At 48.2% G+C, this 21,535-nt stretch overlaps 2 protein-coding genes across 2 annotated transcripts; both read right to left on the reverse strand.

Annotated features, from left to right (window-relative positions):
- Positions 1-16,966: 16,966 nt before the first annotated feature.
- On the reverse strand, positions 16,967-18,036 carry LOC143437814 (polyubiquitin-C-like). The gene has a single exon (XM_076922962.1). It carries the CDS (start codon positions 17,881-17,883, stop codon positions 17,047-17,049), a length of 837 nt encoding a protein of 278 aa, XP_076779077.1. The 5' UTR covers positions 17,884-18,036; the 3' UTR covers positions 16,967-17,046.
- A 1-nt stretch (position 18,037) lies between these two features.
- Positions 18,038-20,325, reverse strand: LOC143437815 (polyubiquitin-B-like). Its single transcript, XM_076922963.1, is given in 3 exon segments — positions 18,038-18,105; positions 18,108-18,798; positions 20,170-20,325. Coding segments are annotated over 2 exon segments (744 nt in total). The 5' UTR covers positions 18,796-18,798; positions 20,170-20,325; the 3' UTR covers positions 18,038-18,049.
- Between the last annotated feature and the right edge of the window lie 1,210 nt (positions 20,326-21,535).

A 21,535-nucleotide genomic window follows, 5' to 3' on the forward strand; every position in this document is an offset into this window, starting at 1 on the left:
GAAACTTTTATTTGAGTGCAGTTAACTTACTATGCTTCAGAGTGTCAGCACCAATTCTCTCTCTGCTTTACTCTGAAATCCGGGCTGGTCTTGAACTCATGGCAGTCCTCTTTCTCAACCTCCCTAATACTGAGAGGGCAAGGCTGTACCACTGTAGTGGTTTGAATATGCATGGCCCAGAGAGTGGCACTATTGGGAGGCATGGTCTCGTTGAAAGAAGTATGTCACTGTGGAGGTGGGTTTGAGACCCTCCTCTTAGCTTCCTGAAAGTCTGTCTTCTCTTGGTTGCCCTCTAAACAAGATGTACAGCCTCAGCTTCTTCTCCAGCATCATGCCTGCCTGGATGCTGCCATGTTTCCTGCCTTGATGATAATGGACTGAACTTCTGAACCTGTAAGCCAGCCCTAATTAAATGTTGTTCTTATAAGAGTTGCCTTGGTCATGGTGTCTCTTTACAGCAATGGAAACCCTAACTAAGACAAACTCCTACCATGCCTGTCTGCTTTCGAACGTGGTTGTACATGCAACGTGTTATCAGTTACATGTGATTAGCAACTCAAGACAACTGAAAAGCTCAACTCTCTCTGTTGCACCCACCAAATTTGGGTGAATCAAATAAGCTTAGCCATGAGATTTTCTTACAAGTATGCCTCTCGTTACATTTTATTATTTATTTAGCATTTATGTGCATGCTTCAGCACATACATGGAAGTTGGGGACAACTTGCAGAAATCTGTTTTCTTCTTCCATGTGTGGAGTCCCCAGGGATGAAACTCAAGTTGTCAGACTAGACTGGGCATCAAGCACCCTTGTCCCTGGTGACATCATATAAGTCCATAGGTACTAGTGTCAATATTTATTTTTCCAATAAATATGCTAAGATTTTGGAGGTCAGGCAAGCTTGACAAACTGTCAAACCCTTACCTGGTGCTTGGCTGCCTTGCGTGGAAGAGTCTCCAGCAAGCAGCCATCTGGGCAACCATCAGGACAGGCTGGCTTCTCTGGGCATGCCACAGACAGCACAAGGAAACTGTACAGGAACCATAGCTGCTAGCTACTGAAGCGTTAACTCTGGCTTCTGAATGCCTTCCTCCAGTTAGGACTGGTTAAGAAAGCTCACCCTAGATCTCTCTGCCATCAGCAACCTTGGGAAAGTGTACAGCCAAGCCAAAGAGGGTCTATTTCTCCCCTACCCCTCTTCCCTTGCTCCATGGCTCAGCAGCTGCCTAAGATAAGTGGAACATCTTTAAGCAACCTCCTTTCTGGCTAAGTAAATTAACCATTTAGCCCACTTTTTGAGGCATCCTGGAGATGTTCCTGTACTTCCCCCTGATGGTTCAACATCAGCACCAATAAAAAGCCACTCTCTTCGGTCTGGCCCTGTGTGTGTTTTTTTTGTTTTGTTTTGTTTTGTTTTTGTTTTGTTTTGTTGTTGTTGTTGTTGTTGGGTTTTTTGTTTGTTTGTTTGTTTGTTTTTGTTTTTTTGTTCTGCTTGGTTTTGCTTTAAGTCTCCATCACTAATAAACTGTGCTGAGTTGGTAACAGGAAGAGGAGATGTTAAAAGGGGGCAGGGAGATGGAGAGATGGCTCAGCGGTTAAGAGCGCTGATTGCTCTTCCAGAGGTCTTGAGTTCAATTCCCAGCAACCACATGGTGGCTCACAACCATCTGGAATGGGGTCTGATGCCCTCTTCTGGTGTGTTTGAAGAGAGTGATGGTGTACTCACATACATAAATAATAAAGGGGATGGGGGGGGGGTTGCAGCGTGGCAAGATGAGATCGTGCAAGAGTTCCAGAAAGCAGTGAGGGCAGAGATGACAGACACCAGAGGTGGTAGAGACAAAGGAGAAAGAGCAGAGAGCTAAGACCTTCCCAGCCACGCAGCCACCCAGCTGAAGAGGTCCAGGGAGAAACAAGATTAGAGGGGCGGAGGATCCCAGACACTCCATGCCTGCAGAGAGCTGTAACTCTGTTAGGATCCTGACAGCTGGTCCCAACATCCACACCAAGAGGCTGTGACCCCAACAGACACCAGCTCACTCACATTGACTCAGAGCAGCCAATAATGAAAGTCAGGGACAGGAGTGGTGGTTTGGTTTGGTTTTGTTGGAAGCCAGGAGACTAGAGCAGGGAACAGGTGCTGACTCAGAGACGGTAGAAGGGGTTCTGGTGGGCTATTAGTTAGCAGGGTGCCTGCAGAAAACAATTTGTGAACTGTTCTGTTTTTCAAGTAAACAAACAAACAAACAAACAAAAACATGAGGGCCGATGAGCTGGCTCAACAGGTAAAGGCACTTGCAGCCAAGCCTAACAACAGGAGTTCAAATCTTAGGACCCACATAGGAGAAGGGATGGAGTAGCCTCTACACATGTGCCATGGCACTTACACACAGAGTTCTGGAATTCAGTTAGAAAAGGTAATAGTGTCATGGCTGCACATTGTAGGGCAGCAGGCTGACATTCAGAATCAAAACCATGTGTGAGGTTTGAGGCCTGGGGGTAGAGCTTGGTGATAGAATGCTTGCTTAGCAGGTCCAAGACCCTGGCCCAGCACCCCAAAGAAAAAAAAGTGAAGTTTATAATCTACTATCTAATGATTCCGTCAAATAAATGGGTGGGTAGAGTCGGAGGTAGATGGATTGATTGATTGATTGAATGATTGATGAGAAGATGATGATGAAAAATGATAGATGGCAGATAAACAGATGATAGACAAATGATAGATAGATAGATAGATAGATAAATAGATAGATAAATAGATAGATAAATAGATAGATAGATAGAAGGTTGGTGGTAGGTAGAATGTTTATTTATCAGAACACGGTTAGAAGTCTGATGCATGGGTGAACAGTGTCTTCGGGAACTGAGAGAGACTCCGGGAAAAAAGGCAGAGGGCCTTTGACCTCAGCCACGTTTTCTTCCCTGGACTGTTCTTGGACATGATTTTGTACCGTGACAAACATTTATGTTCAATGTATAAGACATATATATTCTTGTTGAATGTCAGAACATAGCTATAGAACCCAATCTTGTCAGTTGTACCTGAGTCTGAATACGGCTGCCTGCATTGCTTTCTTGCTTTCCCTGATATAAACTATAGTATGTGCCAGGAAATTGTGTTTAAATTGTGTCCTGAGAAAGTTCTGGGAAAGAACTGCTCTGTTAATATTTAGTATGTGCTTGCTGGCGTTTATTTACATATTTTTCTGAACTCAAACAACCTTCTTTGGGCCATTGATTGCTTTGACTGTTACTTTGTTCACGTATAAAAGTACACTGAAGGGCTGGAGAGATGGCTCAGTGGTTAAGAGCACTGTCTCTTCCAGAGGTCCTGAGTCCAAATCCCAGCAACCACATGGTGGCTCACAACCTTCTGTAATGGAATCCAACGCCCTCTTCTGGTGTGTCTGAAGACAGCAACAGTGTACTCATACACATAAAATAAATAAATATATCTTTAAAAAAGTACACTGAAACTGAAGGAATGTTGTCTACAGCATCAAACTGTTTTCTGCCTCATTTGATGAAAGTACTAGTGTGGTATCAATTCCCATTGCCAATCTGATTGGATCTAGAAACACATACAGGGCTGGGTAGAGGCTTGCCTCGTGTGCATACAAGCTCTGGATTTGACCCCAGCACTACATAAACTATGTGTGGTAGCACATATCTGTCATCCTAATGACAGAGACAGGAAGATCAGGAGTTCAAAGCCATCCTCAGCTTCCTAGAGGGGTTAAGGTCAACTTGGGTTAGACCTTTCCTCAAAAAAGAAAATGTAGCTCTATTAGTGAGGGCAACTTAGGGTGTCCCTGGGCGGCTGTTTCCAGAGAAGATAAACTGGGGGATATGGGTAGCACCATCTCATGGGGCTGGGGTCCTAGGAGAGAGCCTGGCATCCCAGCATTCCCTCTGTCTGCTTCTGACCACTGTGGGTTGAGCTGGTGACCTCCAGATACCACAGTTCTCTCCATGCCTTTCCTACCTAATTGACTGGATTCTCAGAAACTGGGAACCAAAGTAAGCCCCTCCCCACTTCGGTTGCTTCTTGTCAGGAATGTAGTCACAAGCATGAGAAAAAATAAACAAACAAACAAATGAAAACCCTAACAACAACAAAAACCGCTGGTAAAGATTGCTAAGCAGATGAATAAATGATTGACATTTGGTTCGTAGATGGATGTTGCAAAGATGGATGCTGGGAACCAAACTTACATCCTGTGCAAGAGCAGCAAGCACTCTTAACCAACCACTGAACTATATCTCTCCAGTCCCTGGCATATTTTATATAGCACAAAAGGTGAATGGCCCACCTTTTCATGGACATCTTAACATTTGCTTGCTTGAGGCAGGGTCTAACTATATAGTCCTAGCTGGCCTGGAATTCATTCTGTAGATCAAGCTGACCTCAAACTCACAGAGGTCCATCTGCCTCTGCCTTCTGAGTGTTGGAATTAATGTGCGCCCTGAAGCTCATCCTCGCCCATTCTAGATTATTCAAAATTTGCTTTGAACTTATGCCTGTTTCTCCATTTCTTTTTCCAGTTATTATTTTATGTGTATAGATGATTTGACTGTGTGTGTGCCTGTGTACCATATGGACATATGGTGCCTGCAGAGACCAAGAGAGGGCATAGTATCCCCTGGGAATAGAGTTACAGGTAGTGTGAGCCTATTGGTGCTGAGAATCTAATCCATGTCTCACGGAATAGCTTTGAACCACTAAGCCATCTCCCCAGGTCCTAGATTTTTGTTCTGTTTTGTTTTAGAGCTAGAATCTCACTTTGTAGCCCAGGCTAGCCTTGAACTCAGACTCAGGATCTTCCTGCCTTAGCCTCTCGAGTGCTGGGTTTACAGGCAAGTGTCACTATGCTGTCCTTCCTCAAGTTCTTCTGTCAGGGATTTTTATCACAGACAAAAGGAACTAACACAGTGCTGACTTCCAACCAGAGACATGTTAGCCATCATAGTAAAGGTTACTGGCACCTTGGGGACAGAAGTGAATACTGTTGAATATTCCACAACGCATGTGGCAGGTCCTTATAACCAAGAACCAGACTATTTGAAGCCTTGAAGGGGGCAGTGCAGCAGTGCAGACTTGAGCAGTCAGGGGGTCCATCAATAAACCCCACCCTATCTGTGGGACATAAAAGTAGCCTGGTTCCTGGTTGAGCTAAGGCTAGAAACCCCACAGACCCTGAAGGGACAGTAGATACTTCACCTGTTCCCAGGCACCAGGCCCCTGTCACTAGCTGAAGCCCACCCCACCCCCCATAGATTTGTGGCCATCAGTCACATAAGGGCAATGCCCCAAGCCCCTCCACTTGTAAAGAACCTAACCTGTGGCCATGTAGGCTCAAGATAGGTCTCCATTTTAATGAGGTACCTAAAGGCCTGGAGGGCTTAGCCAATAAGCTTTCCTTCCCAGACACTCCTCCCTGCAAAAGGTATTTAACCTCAGGCCCACCCTGAGAAGTGGAGTACGGTTTTACACATCTGCTTTCCGCCATGACAATAAATGCCTTAAAACCACAGACTGTCTCTCTTCATCGAGACCCACAGTGGGGAGCCATGGAGAAGGCCTTTGCCTACAGTGCCTCTGTCTAAGCTCCTGTAGAAGGCCTCTCTATGCTCCCAGCCATGGCCTCCACCCAGCCCAAGCTCAAGACTGTCAAGCCAAGGACTCTCCACCGTGGGACCAGCTGGAGCTCCTCTCCCACCCCCACCCTCCGCCACTTTTCCCTCAGCCCTGGGCTAGATCCAGCCTGCAAGTCCCCACCCCATTCTCAGCTCTTCCTGCACCTCAAACTGTACTTCCCTGCCCCTGAGCAGTGTCCAAGGGCTGCCCTACGGCACAACACCCAACTGGCGACAGCACTGGGTAACCATGGTCAACTGCTGGCATCCCCGAGCAGCCGTACCCTGTGGCAGAGTGGATGCGGGACCCTAACCTCCATAACTGGCACTACCAACGTGGGACAAACCCAGCTGAAACATACCCCAAGCTGATGACCCACATCGGAACTCCAGATTACTCAAGACTGTAACATCTGACCTAGTTCCTTCCTCTGATATCTCTCTCTCTCTCTCTCTCTCTCTCTCTCTCTCTCTCTCTCTCTCTCCTCCTCCTCCTCCTCCTCCTCCTCCTCCTCCTCCTCCTCCTCCTCCTCCTCCTCTTCTTCTTCCTCCTCCTCCTCCTCTTCCTCCTTCTCCTCATGCTCCTGGACGCCCCCCCCCTCCAGCTTTGATTCTTAGCTACACTCTTCAAATCTTATTTTAGACTTAACTTTGGTGGCGACTAGCCTCCACTCTCTGGCCCTCCCCCAGCCCCACAGCGAGGGCTTCTACACAGGTAATAGAGTGGCCTTTCAGACGGTAGTGCCTTCCCTGAGCTCTCTGCTTCCCCTGCCTGCCAGCCCGGGGCCCAACCTGTGGTTCCCTGAAGTTCCCTGTCGGCCAAAAAGTCCTGTACTCTCACACTGGCCAGTGGGTACTGTTGCTATAACTAGAAACACAGACAGAACACAGCTACCAGTGCCGCCCCCCACTCCCTCCGGCCCTGACTGTGCTATCAAGCCCCTATGCGTCTTCATTTGAGCTGGCCTTTCTTCTCCTTCCACTCTACATTCAAGATATACCAGCCAAGAAAAAACAAAAGGGGAAAACAAGGGGACCTGTCTGCTATAGAGCACACAGCTGCTGCTTGGCAGAGCAGACACCCCTACCCCCACCACCCACCCCCTCACTTAGGCCCACCAAAAACAATGGAAAAAACACACCCTGAAAACTAAAAAATGTTCAGGCTTTGTTTAAATGCTTGTTTTCCCTAACAGGGGCACCTAAAACAACGTTCGCACTTTTCAAACCCAGAATTTTCATGCTTCGTTATTTAAACGTTTATTTTCTCCCTAGCATTTGTGACGTATGTCCAATAAGTTTTCAATTTGTTTAAGATTTCTTTTAAGGCTCAAAAGTCATCTACTCTACTCCTGTTGGGGTCCACACTAGCCCCACGTTGGGGCGGCCAAAATAATGTTGGGGCCCAAGCTCCTGTTTGGGCGCCAAAATAATGTTGCAGCCCAGGCAAAATGTTGAGGCCCGGCCGACCCACGTTTGGGCGGCCACTGTATCCCGGCCCAAGCTGCTGCTCCGGTCTGCGGGTCGGGGTTCAGCAAGAGCGAGGGTGAGGGCAGATTCTACCTAATGTCTGATGTGTCTGATTCTCTCTCTCTCGTCTCCCTAATGTCTTCTCTCTGCTGTGTCTCCCTAATGTCTTCTATTGTCTCCATTCTGATCTGTTCTGTCTCTGCCTTTTATATGTCTCACTTCTAAGCCACGCCTCTAAGTTACACCTTTAATCATGCCCTTAGGTCTTGTCTCTAACTCTGATCTCTACACTTCTAAGTCATACTCTTAAGTCACACACCTTTAATCTCACACACCTTTAATCTCACACACCTTTAATCTCAAGGTATCTAAACCAAGATTATCGGAGTGTGCTCAGCTGTTGTAGGCTATTGTAATCCAAGTCTCATGTCAGGGTATATGGCTCAAGATGGCTGCAAAGCTGATAGCCGCTTTCTGCTAAAAGTCAGCCCCCAACATACTCCCTCAGGTCAAATCAGCCAAACTAATCACCACTATTTAATCCTTAATTAACAACCAATTTCTTTTTATAGACAAACGGTTACTGCTTATCCCAGATACATAATCAACAGGATATTTTCTTCCTCAGCCATTCAGAGTAGACTTAAAGGATGCCTTACAGAACGAGATGCCTCAAACACCCTTGCTTTTTCTAGGATCATAACAACAGACCATGATGTGTTCCCAAGTAAACCGCTGTGGGCTTCACACACTCTACCCATCCTATGCAGACATCCCCCTGCTGGGGTTCTGCTCCTCGGTTGTGATTACCTTACAGACTTATCTCTACAAAAGAAAAGGGCAGTGCTGTTCCCACAGAGCCAGACTGAGACCAACCACCATCTCCTTGGACCTGCCTGGGACAACAACGCTGCCTTCTTCCAGACACCTCATCTGACTGAAGACTCCTGAGACACCACGCTGAGACCCACAGAGGACAGAGTTGGGTCCTTCTAGCTATAGATGAACTCTCTTACCAAAGTCAAATGGCTTTACTAAACTTGGGGAAAGTTACATGATAGTAAGGAAAACATGGTGTCTATCTAGATTAATCAAAAGTTGTTTAAAGCCGATGGTACGGGCTGGAAAGGTGGCTCAGTGGTTAAGAGCACTGATTGCTCTTCCAGAGGTCCTGAGTTCGATTCCCAGCAACCACATGGTGGCTCACAACCATCTGTAATGGGATCTGATGCCCTCTTCTGGTGTGTCTGAAGACAGCTACAGTGTACTCATATACATAAATAAACCTTTTTTTAAAAAGATATTAATACCTTTGCAAACTGTACAACTAATGGAACACTAAATTGGTTCAATAATGCCTGGTCTTCCCAACCCCCACCCTCACTCATCCTTACCTCTCTGACTTAGTTGTGCTACCCCTCTGGCCTCTGTAGTGTTTTCTTTTGAAACTTCCACCCCACCCAAAATTTTCACTACAAATGACTCAATCACTACAGTGATGCCTCTCCTTTAAAAAAGTAAAAGAGGGACATGTGGCACTGTGAAAGGTAGCCTGGTTACTGGTTAGGGTAAGGCTAGAAACCCTGGAGGCCCTGAAGGGTCAGCAGGCACTTTGCCTATTCCCGGACACCAGGCCCCTGTCACTAGCCACAGTCCCCCCATAGATTTGTGACCATCAGTCACATAAGGGCAATGCCCCAAGCTCCCCTCCACTTGTAGAGGACCTAACCTGTGGCCATGTAGGCTCAAGACAGCGCTCTATTTTAATGAGGTACCTACTGGAGGGCTTAGCTGATCAGCTTTCCTTCCCAGACATTCCTCCCTGCAAAGGTATTTAATCTCAGGCCCACCCTGAGAAGTGGAGTACGGTTTTACTCATCTACTTTCCGCCATGACAATAAATGCCTTAAAACCATAGACTGCCTTTCTTCAACGGGATCTGTTGTGAGAAGCCATGGAGAGCCATGGAGAAGGCCTTTGCCTATAGAGCCGCCTAATCTGTAGAAGGCCTCTCTGTGCTCCCAGCCGTGGCCGCCACCAAACCCAAGCCCAAGCCAACCACGAGCAAGCCAAGGACTCTCCCCGAGGGACCAGCGGGTTTTCCCCCTCTGCCCTGAGTCAGATTCAGCCCATAGGCCCCCACTCTGTTCTCAGCTCTTTCTCGGAATGGCATCCGGTGGCACCTGGGTGTCCAAGAGCCTGAGAACCCCATGACCTCCGGCCTCCTTGTAGGCCTGGGGACCTCCGATCTAGCTCCGGCTGTTCCACATCTCAGACTGCGCTTCTCCACCCCTGGATGGATGTCCTGGGGCTGGCTCACAGCCCATCACCCACCCGGGGATAGCATGAGGTAAGTGAGGTCAACTTCCTCCTTGAGCGGCCGTGCCCTGTGGCTGAGTGGACTTGGGACCCACAACCCTACATCTATCTTCCCTGTCATCTCTGTTGCTACGGAAAGAAACTTGTCCTGATCCTGATCAATGACTCTAAGAACAGATGAGACCCGAGACAGATGCTGAGCAAGCAAAGGCCTTTGTTTTCTCCATAAAAGAAACAGTTATGGGAACTAGAGAGACCACTGAGCAATTAAGAGCACTGGCTGCTCTTGCCGAGGACTCAGATTTGGTTCCCAGTTCCCATGTGGTGGCTCATAACTGTTTACAGCTCTAGTCCTGGGGAACTGGTGCCTTCTACAGCCTCTGCGGGTGCTGCACTACTTACTCATAGGCAGAAAGGCTTTGTTTCGATTCAACTATAAAACTTAAAAAAGAAACAGATGAGATTGGCTTCACCCTCCCACTCCTTCCTCTTGTGTGATCTCCTGGGCTGCGACAGCCACCGTGTAACACCTAGGGACAGAACATGAAAACTGCCTGGGGTGACCATGCATGTTTTTCTATTTTTTTTTTAATATGTTTCACCCGTGTGAGTATCCGTGCACCACCTGCATGATTGGTGGAGGTTAGGAGACAGTGTGATTTCCCTAGAAGGGGAGCAGCCATGGAAGTGCAGGGAACTGAACCAGGATGCTATGCAAGAGCAGCCTATGGTTTTTAATCATGGAGCCATCTCTCCAGCTTCTTGATGTACATTTTAAATCCTGGAACTTGACAGAGGCAAGAACTCTTGAGTTCCTGGCCAGTCCGGGCTAAATAGCTACTATCCATCTCAAGGGGGGGGGAGCAGAAGGGGGAGGGTAACAGGAGGCGCAGAGAGAGAGAGGGAGAGGGAGAGGGAGAGGGAGAGGGAGAGGGAGAGGGAGAGGGAGAGGGAGAGGGAGAGGGAGAGGGAGAGGGAGAGGGAGAGGGAGAGGGAGAGGGAGAGGGAGGAGAGGGAGAGGGAAGGAGAAAAGAAGAAGAAGAAGAAGAAGAAGAAGAAGAAGAAGAAGAAGAAGAAGAAGAAGAAGAAGAAGAAGAAGAAGAAGAAGAAGAAGAAGAAGAAGAGGAGGAGAAGAAAACCACAAAGGCTCTGATATTAGAGATCTGGGCTTTTTATATCTGGACTTGTGCGTGAGAAAACCATCATCTCTCAGCTTAGACACCTCTGATTTTTCTTTCTTACATTCCTGATGCACAGAGATCAGCGTAGGGTCTAACTGTAAAGGGCCTGGTGGGACTTCAGGGATCTTGCTGGCTTAAGACCGTTGCTTCTCTTCTCTCCTGTGCTCTGTGGTAAAAGCTAGGTGCTTTCCTAGATGCACAGAGGAAACTGCCTCACATGAGCGAACAAAGCTGCTGTGGTTACTCAACAGTCAGCCTGAAGAAGCCAGCCATCTGGGGTCCGGAGGGGTGGATGTCAGTCAACTGTCACCTGACTGTCAACGGAGGACCCAGTCAGGGATGTCCACCCTGTTCATCCAAAACCTCTTCGCAGGACCACCTGTGTGAGGCTGCTTGCCTAAATCCACCTTAGGGAAGAGCAGATGACACTTGGCTGGTGCCTTGACTCTTTTGCCTTCCACAAGCATATGATCCCACAGTCTGTTTCTCCTGCTAAGCACATTGCGAAACCCGACGCAAGGCACTTAAGAATTTTTAGAGTGGAGAGCGGGGTATAAATGCTCTGATAGAGGAAATGGGAAAAGAGAGGAAGGAAGGTAAAGAGAGAAGGAGAAGGGAGGTGGGTAAAGTAACAAGAAGGATGTCTGAAAACCCCACAAGGAGTCGTACTATTAACTACTCGCCAAAAATAACAAAATAGAATACAAGTAACTCCATCTGTAAACATACATATAGAGTTTGAATGAACTGTTCTCATCTGGGCTAATGGCACTCTCTTAAAAGCCAAAGCAATGTGTTTTATAAAACGCAGTATGATGTAGCAGGAGGGCGTGTCCTAGGAGGCCCAGGCTCAGGTATCACCCCCTGAAGAACCAGCCATACAATGGATCTAATATAAAATGAAGTTTATTTGGGGGCATGAGAAGGAGGGTTGAGAAGAGAGTAGAGGTAGAGAAAGAGAGGGACAGAGCAGAGAGAGAGAGAGAGAGAGAGAGAGAGAGAGAGAGCACAAATGAGAGAGAGAAGAGCACAAATGAGAGAGAGAGAGCAAATGAGAGAGAGAGAGAGAGAGAGAGAGAGAGAGACCAGAGAGAGAAAAGGGGGCAGGTCAGAGGAGGGGTCAGAGAAAGCGAGAGAGGCCAGACAGTTCTTTTATAGCAAGCCAGGCTTGTGTCTGGCTGTTGCTAGGTAACTGTTGGCCAGAGACAAGAAGAAATGCTAACACAAAGACCATCTAATAAAACCCCCAACACCAGACATGAGAAGTCCTCTTTTTGAGTTGTTTGTTGGTCAGGGTTGTCTAAAACATACATTCTATTGCTGTTGTTCTGGGTTGTCCCCCAGAAATGGAAACTAATCCCCTACTGCTAAAGACACTACACACTTCTGAAATAAGGCCTAGAGACCCAGAGAACCCTGAGCTGGAACTGACCTGAATGTCTCCTCCCTGAGGACTAGCTTTTATGGTTCCAGAAGATGACATAGAAGCTTCCAAAAGAACACAGCAACCAACAGTTCTACCCAGCTAAGATACCCATGAGCCACATCGATGACTATATTGACTTAATAACTGTAAGAGCATTGGGACACCCTGCTGCTAAGGTCAAAGGCTGACATTACCGGAAAGCCCTAACTCAGAAAAAAATGGCAGAAGGGCTTCTCCTTCTCTTCCCTTGTCTGGGAATCTCAAAACCCCCACACTCCCTACCTTCAGAGTGTCATGTAGCCTTGGTTAGGTTACAGATGCAGCTCCCGCCATCTCCCATAAGACACCCTCTCAGCAAGCACCTGAGATTTCTGGAATGCCTCCCCATGCTAATGAGGTATCTCAGTACCTCAGCCTTCAGCCAATGGCCTTTGCGCACCCTAATATTCTTATCTTCTCCTCCAAAACCATATAACCCTAGATTCACTCCAACAAAGTTGATCTGTTTCCTGGACGATAGTCCTAGAATGTTGTCATTTCTATTCACTCACGGGCCCTCCGAAACCCTGTTTGTCTACTCTGCTTCATTTGTCCTTGTGGGCTGAGGGCCAAGGATCCCCAGGGGTGAGAAGGGAGGACCACATAAAGGTGTAATAACACCTTTAATTTTTCTGGGCACTCGTGTCTGCATAGCACATCTCCAACGGAGCAGCTGTATCGATGGGAACAGAAACAGGAGCTTCAAACACATCACAGAGATTTGGGTCCCTGTGTTTTGATTTTCCTCTACTGGAGCAGCCTCTGGGCAACCAAAGTTTTGGTTGAATAACCACAAAATAAACCCTACTGGGAGAAAATATGTTAATTGCATATACTTTGGATAAAAGATGATTTCAATTAAGTTATTAGTGATGGTATAAGGTCTGGTGTGGTCCATTTGTCCTCAAACCTCCAGTCTCCAGCTCCCTGTCTGGAATTTGAGGCCTACACCACAGGGCCCACTTATGCTGTGCAGGAGATGGAACCCTGTGCCTCATGGCTTTACTACTAGTGTTCTATACTCTGGGCCTCAGCTTGAGATCATTATTCTTTAGTATATCTGTAGAGCATGAGACTCTTAATCTCAGGGTTGTGGGTTTGTGTCCCATATTAGGTGCCACTTGTTATTAAAATTAAAAAACGGCTGCACCCAATCTGGCTTCTTGTTACATAGCTGCCATGTTCCCTCAGGCCTTCCTGAGGCCATTAGAGGCAGTGTGTTCTTGCTGCTGCTGTGGCTCAGGCCGTCAGCTCACATGGGCCAGAAGCACTGGCCCTGTCACCCACAAGATGTCTCCACAAGGCTGGGTTGAGCCCAAACCATCCCACCATCCACATGGTAGCCGGTAGAAATGAGACTCTAATGCTTAAAGATCAACCAAAGGCTTTATATATTTGGTAATGCTCAATTAACAAAATGCCCACACAATTGGAGGTGCTACCCAAATAACTAACCGAGATATAAGTTGTTACCCAGAACTGCTCTCGGTATACCTGTGGTTCTCCATGGCTCTTACATCTCTCCTCCTAGCTCCTCCTCTTCCTTCTCCTCTTCCTCTCCTTACTCCTCCCACATTAGCTCCTCCCAAAATACCGAGTTTAATGTAGTGAGAAATATACTGCTACATGTACCTGATGCTCTCTCGGAGTTTCCAATGCCAAATGCAGGATCAATCAATCATTTCCCTGCATTTTTCAAACTCTCAGCCTGTGCAAGGCCCTGGGTTGCATCCCAAACACTACAGCGGAAAGCCAGTGTCTGGGTCCTGCTCCACACCAGACACTTGGCCCTTTCTGAAAGTCAGGTCTCCTAAGAGCTGATCTGCACTTGGGTTCTCTCCCAGCACCTGCCCTGCTCCGCCCTCCACTGATCCCCTTTAGCCCTGCAGCCCTTCCCTTAGCATCTGAGCCACCTAGAGCTACAACTGTTGCTGTCAACATGGGTGACTATAAAATGTCAAGCCACTAATATAAAGGATTCTCAGCACCTGAAAAGACTCAGTGTCGCTAAAATTCCTTCCCTTGGGGAGATGGAAGCCACATTTCCCCATCCTAAGGTCCCAAGGACAAATGGAGGTTTGAGCCCACTGAAGTTCCCTCACCGAAACTAATGAGTTTATTGTCCTTACTTACAGAGCATGTGAGGGATTAGGAGCAGAAGTGTGGGTGACAGGCAGTGGTGGCGCACGCCTTTAATCCCAGCACCTGGGAGGCAGAGGCAGGTGGATTTCTGAGTTCGAGGCCAGCCTGGTCTACAGAGTGAGTTCCAGGACAGGCAGGGCTATACAGAGAAAAAAGTGTGAGTGACTGCTAAAGCAGTGTCACTGTAGTCTGTGCCCAGCAAAGATGACTTGCCTGTAGTCACATAAATGAAGCCTGCCTCTCCTAATCCTTTTTTGTCTATTTTCTCTAGCCCCGCCTGGAGCTTAAGTACAGTTATGAGAAAGTTACTGTTAGCTGCTTGGGAGAACTGGCTGAATATTCAGTTGAGCATCCCATGATCCTCCCTGCCTCTCCTACAAAGCAATACCAATAGTCAACAAGCCCTGCTGAGATATTTTGCAAGCTGGCACAGCTGATTTGATGAAGATGGCTGTGGCTTGTAAGACAGTCCTACGTAACACTGAGACATAAGAAGGTTCAAGGCCAGCCTACATTACGAGATACACCCTGCAGAAAAAAACAAATGGGAAGAGAGGAAACCCCTAAGTAGGAGCAATGGCTTTAGGAAAAAGGACAACTTGGGTGGAGAGGTGAAGGACAATTGGGGGTGGGGGGTGCTTTACAGTATATGGGCAGATTTTGGGAGTGGCTAATCGAGACCTTTTACCTGGTATAATCCAGTGGGTGTTGTGGTTTAATTTCAACTGAGGTGGGACCCTTGGCTAAGGGCTGGAGAACAATTGCTTAACCAACTGCAGCCTCTTGGGGGCACTGCAGCCTTTATTACTAAACCTGCATGTGGTCTAGTGGTGACCTCTTTGAGAAGAGTATTGCTTGCCAGAACTAGCTGTCCACAGACATTTGAGTGCAGGTGCTTGCTATTGGTTCCCCTTAGAGGGAGTGGTTAGTATGTACACTACTCAGGCATCGAACTTTTAACTCAACCCCACCTCTGTAGGTGAACTCTTAGTTCCAAGTGTGAACTGTGGAGTGCTTTAAAGTCTATTCATTATACTGAGGATTCTGGGAAGCAGAGCAGCTCTCTTCATATGCTGCCCAACAGTCCAGTTCCATTACCCTGGCTTCCTGTTTTTGAGAAAGGGAGTTTCTCCCCTTGGCATATGATGAAAGGCTGTTAGACCTGACAATACTGAAATCTGAAGTGAAAACATGCAGTGGTCAGTGTATAGCCTAGAGCTCAGTGTCTCTGAGAACCTGTGTGAGCCCCAAACTGAACACACAATGGCATAGGAGCACAGGCCAAAAGCAAGGACGGGGTACCCACTATATAGTAAACTGGATATTTGAAACGAAAGTAGCACACATTCAAACACTGTGGGCAATAGGTCACCCAGTGCCTGCTGCTAGACCTGATAACGCTTTGGGTACCAACCACAGAATGAAAAAACTGACTCCAATCTTCACACATGTAGACAACAGAATGCGGGCAGACTTCGGGAGAGGTTGAGACTTCTTACCTGCTATAATCCAGTGAGTATTGTGGTTTAATTTCAACTGTAGTGGGACCCTTGACGAAGGGCTGAGAACAATTGCTTAGCCACAAATAGAAAAATTTTGTGGTTGTGCTGAGCATGGCAACCATGGTTCCTAATTTTAATAGTTTCTCTGTGTAGCCCTGGCTATCCTGGAATTCACTCTTGAACACCAGGCCGGCCTTAACTTTGCCTGCCTCTGCTAGAACTAAACACATCACCAACAGGCTATTCTTTTAATTTAAAAAATCTTTTTGTTTTGCCTGCCTGCTGCCCAGAAGCCCAAAGAGATCTAGAACTGGAGTTACAAACTGTGATGTGGGTACAAGAAATTGAATCTTGGACCTTTGGAAAAACCCAGTGGGCTTAACCTCTGAGCTTGTAATTCTGACATTAGGGAAGGTGAGGCAAGAATATACAAATTTAAAGCTAGTCTTATGGTTAGTCAAAGGTTAACCCTATGACCCTATCTTCAGGGGGATCTGACAACTGCCTTGGGCATCCACATACCTGCAAACATAAATACACTTTACATAATTTAAACCTTAAACTGCATTTGATATATTTTCTTACATCCTTTTAGAAATATAGCATTCAAGAGCTGGAAAGATAGCTCAGAACTTCTCTTGTAAAATTTAAATTCAATTGCCAACATTCACATGGTGGTTCAAACACCAAAGGATTTAACACCCTGTGTTGACTTCCTTCAACTACATATAGGTTAAATACCACCATTAACAACTTTTAAAAGGAAAAAACCCAAAAACCAAAACAAACCTTTAAACCTTAGAATACCCAGGGTGGTGATGGTAGCAAATGCTTTTTATCTCAGCACTTGAGAGGCAGGTGGACCTCTCTGAGTTCCAGGTCAGACTGGTCTACAGAGGGAGAGATCCAGGACAGCCAAGCCTACACACCGAGAAACATAGTGGGGGGGAAGAGGGGGACTTTTTTTTTTGAGACAGTTTCTCTGTGTAGCTCTGGCTGTCCTGGAACTCACTCTGTAGACCAGGCTTGGCCTTGAACTCAGAAATCCACCTACCTCTGCCTCCCAAGTGCTGGGATTAAAGGGATGAGACACCACAGCCCTGCTAAAACCAACAACTTTTGAACCCCAATACTTACCATACACCCTATTTCAACATTTTCTTATCTGATAATTACATTAATGACACAAACTTGATAGTCTCCACATCTTAATAGAAGGAATCAAACAAACAAAAACGAACTCACAAGACTTTTGGGAATGCAAGAACTTTATTCAAAGTGCAATGAAACTTGTTAAGAGCTGAAAAGGGAAAACTAAAACACCTCCCCATCAAACCCAAGAACAAGCACAAGGAGGGCTCTTTCTAGATACTGTGGTGAGAAAGGTACGTTTATCTTCCTGCTTGACCTTCTTGGTGGTAACACTGGGCTCGACCTCCAGGGTGATGGTCTTGCCTGTCAGGGTCTTCACAAAGATCTGCATCCCACCTCTGAGGCGAAGGACCAGGTGCAGGGTGGACTCCTTCTGGATGTTGTAGTCTGACAGGGTGCGGCCATCTTCCAGCTGCTTGCCTGCAAAGATCAGCCTCTGCTGGTCAGGGGGGATGCCCTCCTTGTCCTGGATCTTTGCCTTGACATTCTCGATGGTGTCACTGGGCTCGACCTCCAGGGTGATGGTCTTGCCTGTCAGGGTCTTCACAAAGATCTGCATCCCACCTCTGAGGCGAAGGACCAGGTGCAGGGTGGACTCCTTCTGGATGTTGTAGTCTGACAGGGTGCGGCCATCTTCCAGCTGCTTGCCTGCAAAGATCAGCCTCTGCTGGTCAGGGGGGATGCCCTCCTTGTCCTGGATCTTTGCCTTGACATTCTCAATGGTGTCACTGGGCTCGACCTCCAGGGTGATGGTCTTGCCTGTCAGGGTCTTCACAAAGATCTGCATCCCACCTCTGAGGCGAAGGACCAGGTGAAGGGTGGACTCCTTCTGGATGTTGTAGTCTGACAGGGTGCGGCCATCTTCCAGCTGTTTGCCTGCAAAGATCAGCCTCTGCTGGTCAGGGGGGATGCCCTCCTTGTCCTGGATCTTTGCCTTGACATTCTCGATGGTATCACTGGGCTCGACCTCCAGGGTGATGGTCTTGCCTGTCAGGGTCTTCACAAAGATCTGCATCCCACCTCTGAGGCGAAGGACCAGGTGCAGGGTGGACTCCTTCTGGATGTTGTAGTCTGACAGGGTGCGGCCATCTTCCAGCTGCTTGCCTGCAAAGATCAGCCTCTGCTGGTCAGGGGGGATGCCCTCCTTGTCCTGGATCTTTGCCTTGACATTCTCGATGGTGTCACTGGGCTCGACCTCCAGGGTGATGGTCTTGCCTGTCAGGGTCTTCACAAAGATCTGCATCCCACCTCTGAGGCGAAGGACCAGGTGCAGGGTGGACTCCTTCTGGATGTTGTAGTCTGACAGGGTGCGGCCATCTTCCAGCTGCTTGCCTGCAAAGATCAGCCTCTGCTGGTCAGGGGGGATGCCCTCCTTGTCCTGGATCTTTGCCTTGACATTCTCGATGGTGTCACTGGGCTCGACCTCCAGGGTGATGGTCTTGCCTGTCAGGGTCTTCACAAAGATCTGCATCCCACCTCTGAGGCGAAGGACCAGGTGCAGGGTGGACTCCTTCTGGATGTTGTAGTCTGACAGGGTGCGGCCATCTTCCAGCTGCTTGCCTGCAAAGATCAGCCTCTGCTGGTCAGGGGGGATGCCCTCCTTGTCCTGGATCTTTGCCTTGACATTCTCAATGGTGTCACTGGGCTCGACCTCCAGGGTGATGGTCTTGCCTGTCAGGGTCTTCACAAAGATCTGCATCCCACCTCTGAGGCGAAGGACCAGGTGCAGGGTGGACTCCTTCTGGATGTTGTAGTCTGACAGGGTGCGGCCATCTTCCAGCTGCTTGCCTGCAAAGATCAGCCTCTGCTGGTCAGGGGGGATGCCCTCCTTGTCCTGGATCTTTGCCTTGACATTCTCGATGGTGTCACTGGGCTCGACCTCCAGGGTGATGGTCTTACCAGTTAAGGTTTTCACAAAGATCTGCATTGTCTATTACAAACAAAACAGAATACACAGGTCATGAATAACACAATGTCTATGGAGTGGCACCAACAGATCTGAAACTAAATGCCAGTTTAGTCTTAATGGAAGTTCTATCTACACAGATCTGTCTTGATTGTTTTTCCCCCTAAAACCAGCAAGAAAATAAAATTCTTGACTCAAGGAAGAAACCTAGGCATGGTGAGCCTTGTCTGCATTATCAAAACAGCAGGGTGGAGACTTCAGTGTGCACCAGCTGAAAGTCAGTTCCTACTGGGATAGATTGGACAAAAGCCTGATCCACATTACACCTCTTAGGAGGATGGGGGGTTAGGAGGACCCACTCCAAAAGTCAGAAACCACAGAACGTAGGCGGCCACATTAGGAAATCGCGGATTCAGCTCCAGACTGATAAATATAGCCGGTTACCACTACACAACTGAAGTCTGAGCCTGTACATATTGTTGTTCCAGCACTGGGGACACTGAAGTGGGCAGAGCTATTGAACTGGGAGGTCAGCCAGTGACATGGCCTTAACCCTCCTCCCCACCCTAAAGAACACCAAACTTTTGCCTGTACAATTAAAAAGTCTGAGGTAGCGGCACTGGCCTTGGATCTCATCACATGGGTGGTAGAGGCAGAGGTCTACATAGCATATTCCTAGACAGCCAGGGCTACATAAAGAAACCCTGTCTGAACAACAAAAATTAAGACACCCTTGTCTAAACAGTTTTCAGCAGCCATAGCTATACAGCGAGATTCTTAAAACGAAACAGAAGAAATTAAAACTCAACGTAAGGCTCACTTTCCCCCTCTGGATTTCCGGTTCCTGTTTACTCCGGAGAGGCTACCGGAGGCCGAGACTCAACCCTGTCCTATAACTGAGGGAGATCTAACGTCTGGGAAATGGCGTCACGCTACGTTATGAGCCTGCACAAACCGCGACGTCACAGGGGCGGCAGGCCAGGCTCAACCGCCGCCCTTCCCCCTTCCCGTCCCAATCGCACTTCTGTATTTAGCAACGGACGAACACCGGACCAACCGACCTCTCCGGCCAGTCCAATCCCCGCAGCTCTCCCAGAGGCTCCCACGGCGAGCAAACCGAATCCAGTTCCCAACCCACAGCCTCCGACGTTCCCGGCTCAAACCGGGGGGCAGCGGCCTCGAGGGCCTGATTCCCCCAACCTCGTCCAGCGCGTCAGGGCCGCGCGTCTTCCCCCTCAGGCTTCCATTTGGCCGCCATCTTGCCGCCGGGTCCTCGGCCTCAGGACAGCCGCCGTCCTCGCGGGCCACGGAAACCAAACGTCCGGGCCGCGGGCTACCTCTCGCCCCCTCCCGCCTCCCGCCCGACCCCGCCGGGTGTGGCGGCCGGCTCCTCACCAGCAGTTGTGCAGCAGTCCTCACAAAAGAGACGGAGCTCGCAGTCTCAACGGAACTAGCTGCGGCACGCCCGGCGTCTCTTTATATAGTCATCGGAAGCCCCGCCCCCTCCGCGATCCCTCCGCGGAAATGCGGTCAGGGACTACTTTTTAAACGCCGGGTTCAGTCTCTGCGGCGGAAGCGACAAGCTAAAACTGTCAAGATCCTCCTCACGGAGTGTTCGACTGTGGCGTCCAGAGAGAGTGAGGGGCTTTGTGTGGAGGGGCAGGGCTGCGACCTTGTACGACCCGGCGGAGGGATCAGAGCATGTGACGTGTCGGCGCGAAAACGCGGCTGGGATCCCTGCAGCCGGATCGGACCACGGCGCAGGCGCACTGCGGAGTCGCATCCGCGAAACCCACCAGCCGCCCCCGTCAGGGGTCTCCATTGCCTCTTCGCGTTAGGGGGATCCAGGGCTTTGGCTCCTGTCACACTGGGATCCAATTGGTGGCCTCGCCTCCTCAAATCCCCTCAGCCCCGGCGGGTCACGGTGCCCAGCCCTCACTGTCTTGGCACGGTGACAAGGTGGATGACTGTGCAAATCTCATAACAAGGGAAATGACAAAGGGTTTTTAATAAATTAAAAAAAAAAATACTATGAAGAAGGGAATCTCTCCCCGATTTGGGAAAACGAATCTGAATTTGTCAAGGAAAGCAGACTGTCTACCCAGTTCTTGAAAACCGTTGGCATTAGACCTGAAGCCCAGCATAACTAGATCTTTCCAGATTCTTCCTAAGTCTCTTTATACGTGGTATCCTTGGATTCGAGAAAGCTCTAAGTTTTCTATGTAATTCTCACTAAGGAAAGGTCAAAATTTCAGAATGTTGTTCATATTCTGAGACTGAACCCATTGAAACCCTCATTTTATAATTTTTGTTGTTCAGACAGGGTCTCTTTATGTAGCCCTGGCTGTCCAGGAATATGCAATGTAGACCAGGCTGGTCTCAAGTTTACAGAGATGTTTCTGCTTCTGACTCCCAAGTGCTGGTCTACAGATGAAGTTCCAGAACAGCCAGGGCTACACAGTGAAACCTTGTCTTGAAAAACAAAACAAAAACCCCACAAAAACAAACAAACCAATCAAATGTACATAAGTTCAATATCCAGCAATCCTGTCAAACAGCTAGCTTATAAAGGCCTGTGACTCCAGCTTCAGGGGGTCCAATGTCCCTAGGGGCACTCACACACATGTGACATACACTTATACACAGACACACACACACACACATACTCACACACACACACATTGTTAAATGCCTTTAATCTCAGCATTTTTTTAGTTTTTTTGAGACAGGGTCTCCATATGTAGCCCTGGCTACCCTGGGA

The sequence above is a fragment of the Arvicanthis niloticus genome, chromosome 24 (genome assembly GCF_011762505.2).
Source record: "Arvicanthis niloticus isolate mArvNil1 chromosome 24, mArvNil1.pat.X, whole genome shotgun sequence".
NCBI classification, from domain to species: Eukaryota; Metazoa; Chordata; class Mammalia; order Rodentia; family Muridae; genus Arvicanthis; species Arvicanthis niloticus.

Coding starts and splice junctions, on each gene's coding strand:
- LOC143437814 (XM_076922962.1), bottom strand. CDS start 17,883: ATGCAGATCTTTGTGAAGACCCTGACAGGCAAGACCATCACCCTGGAG.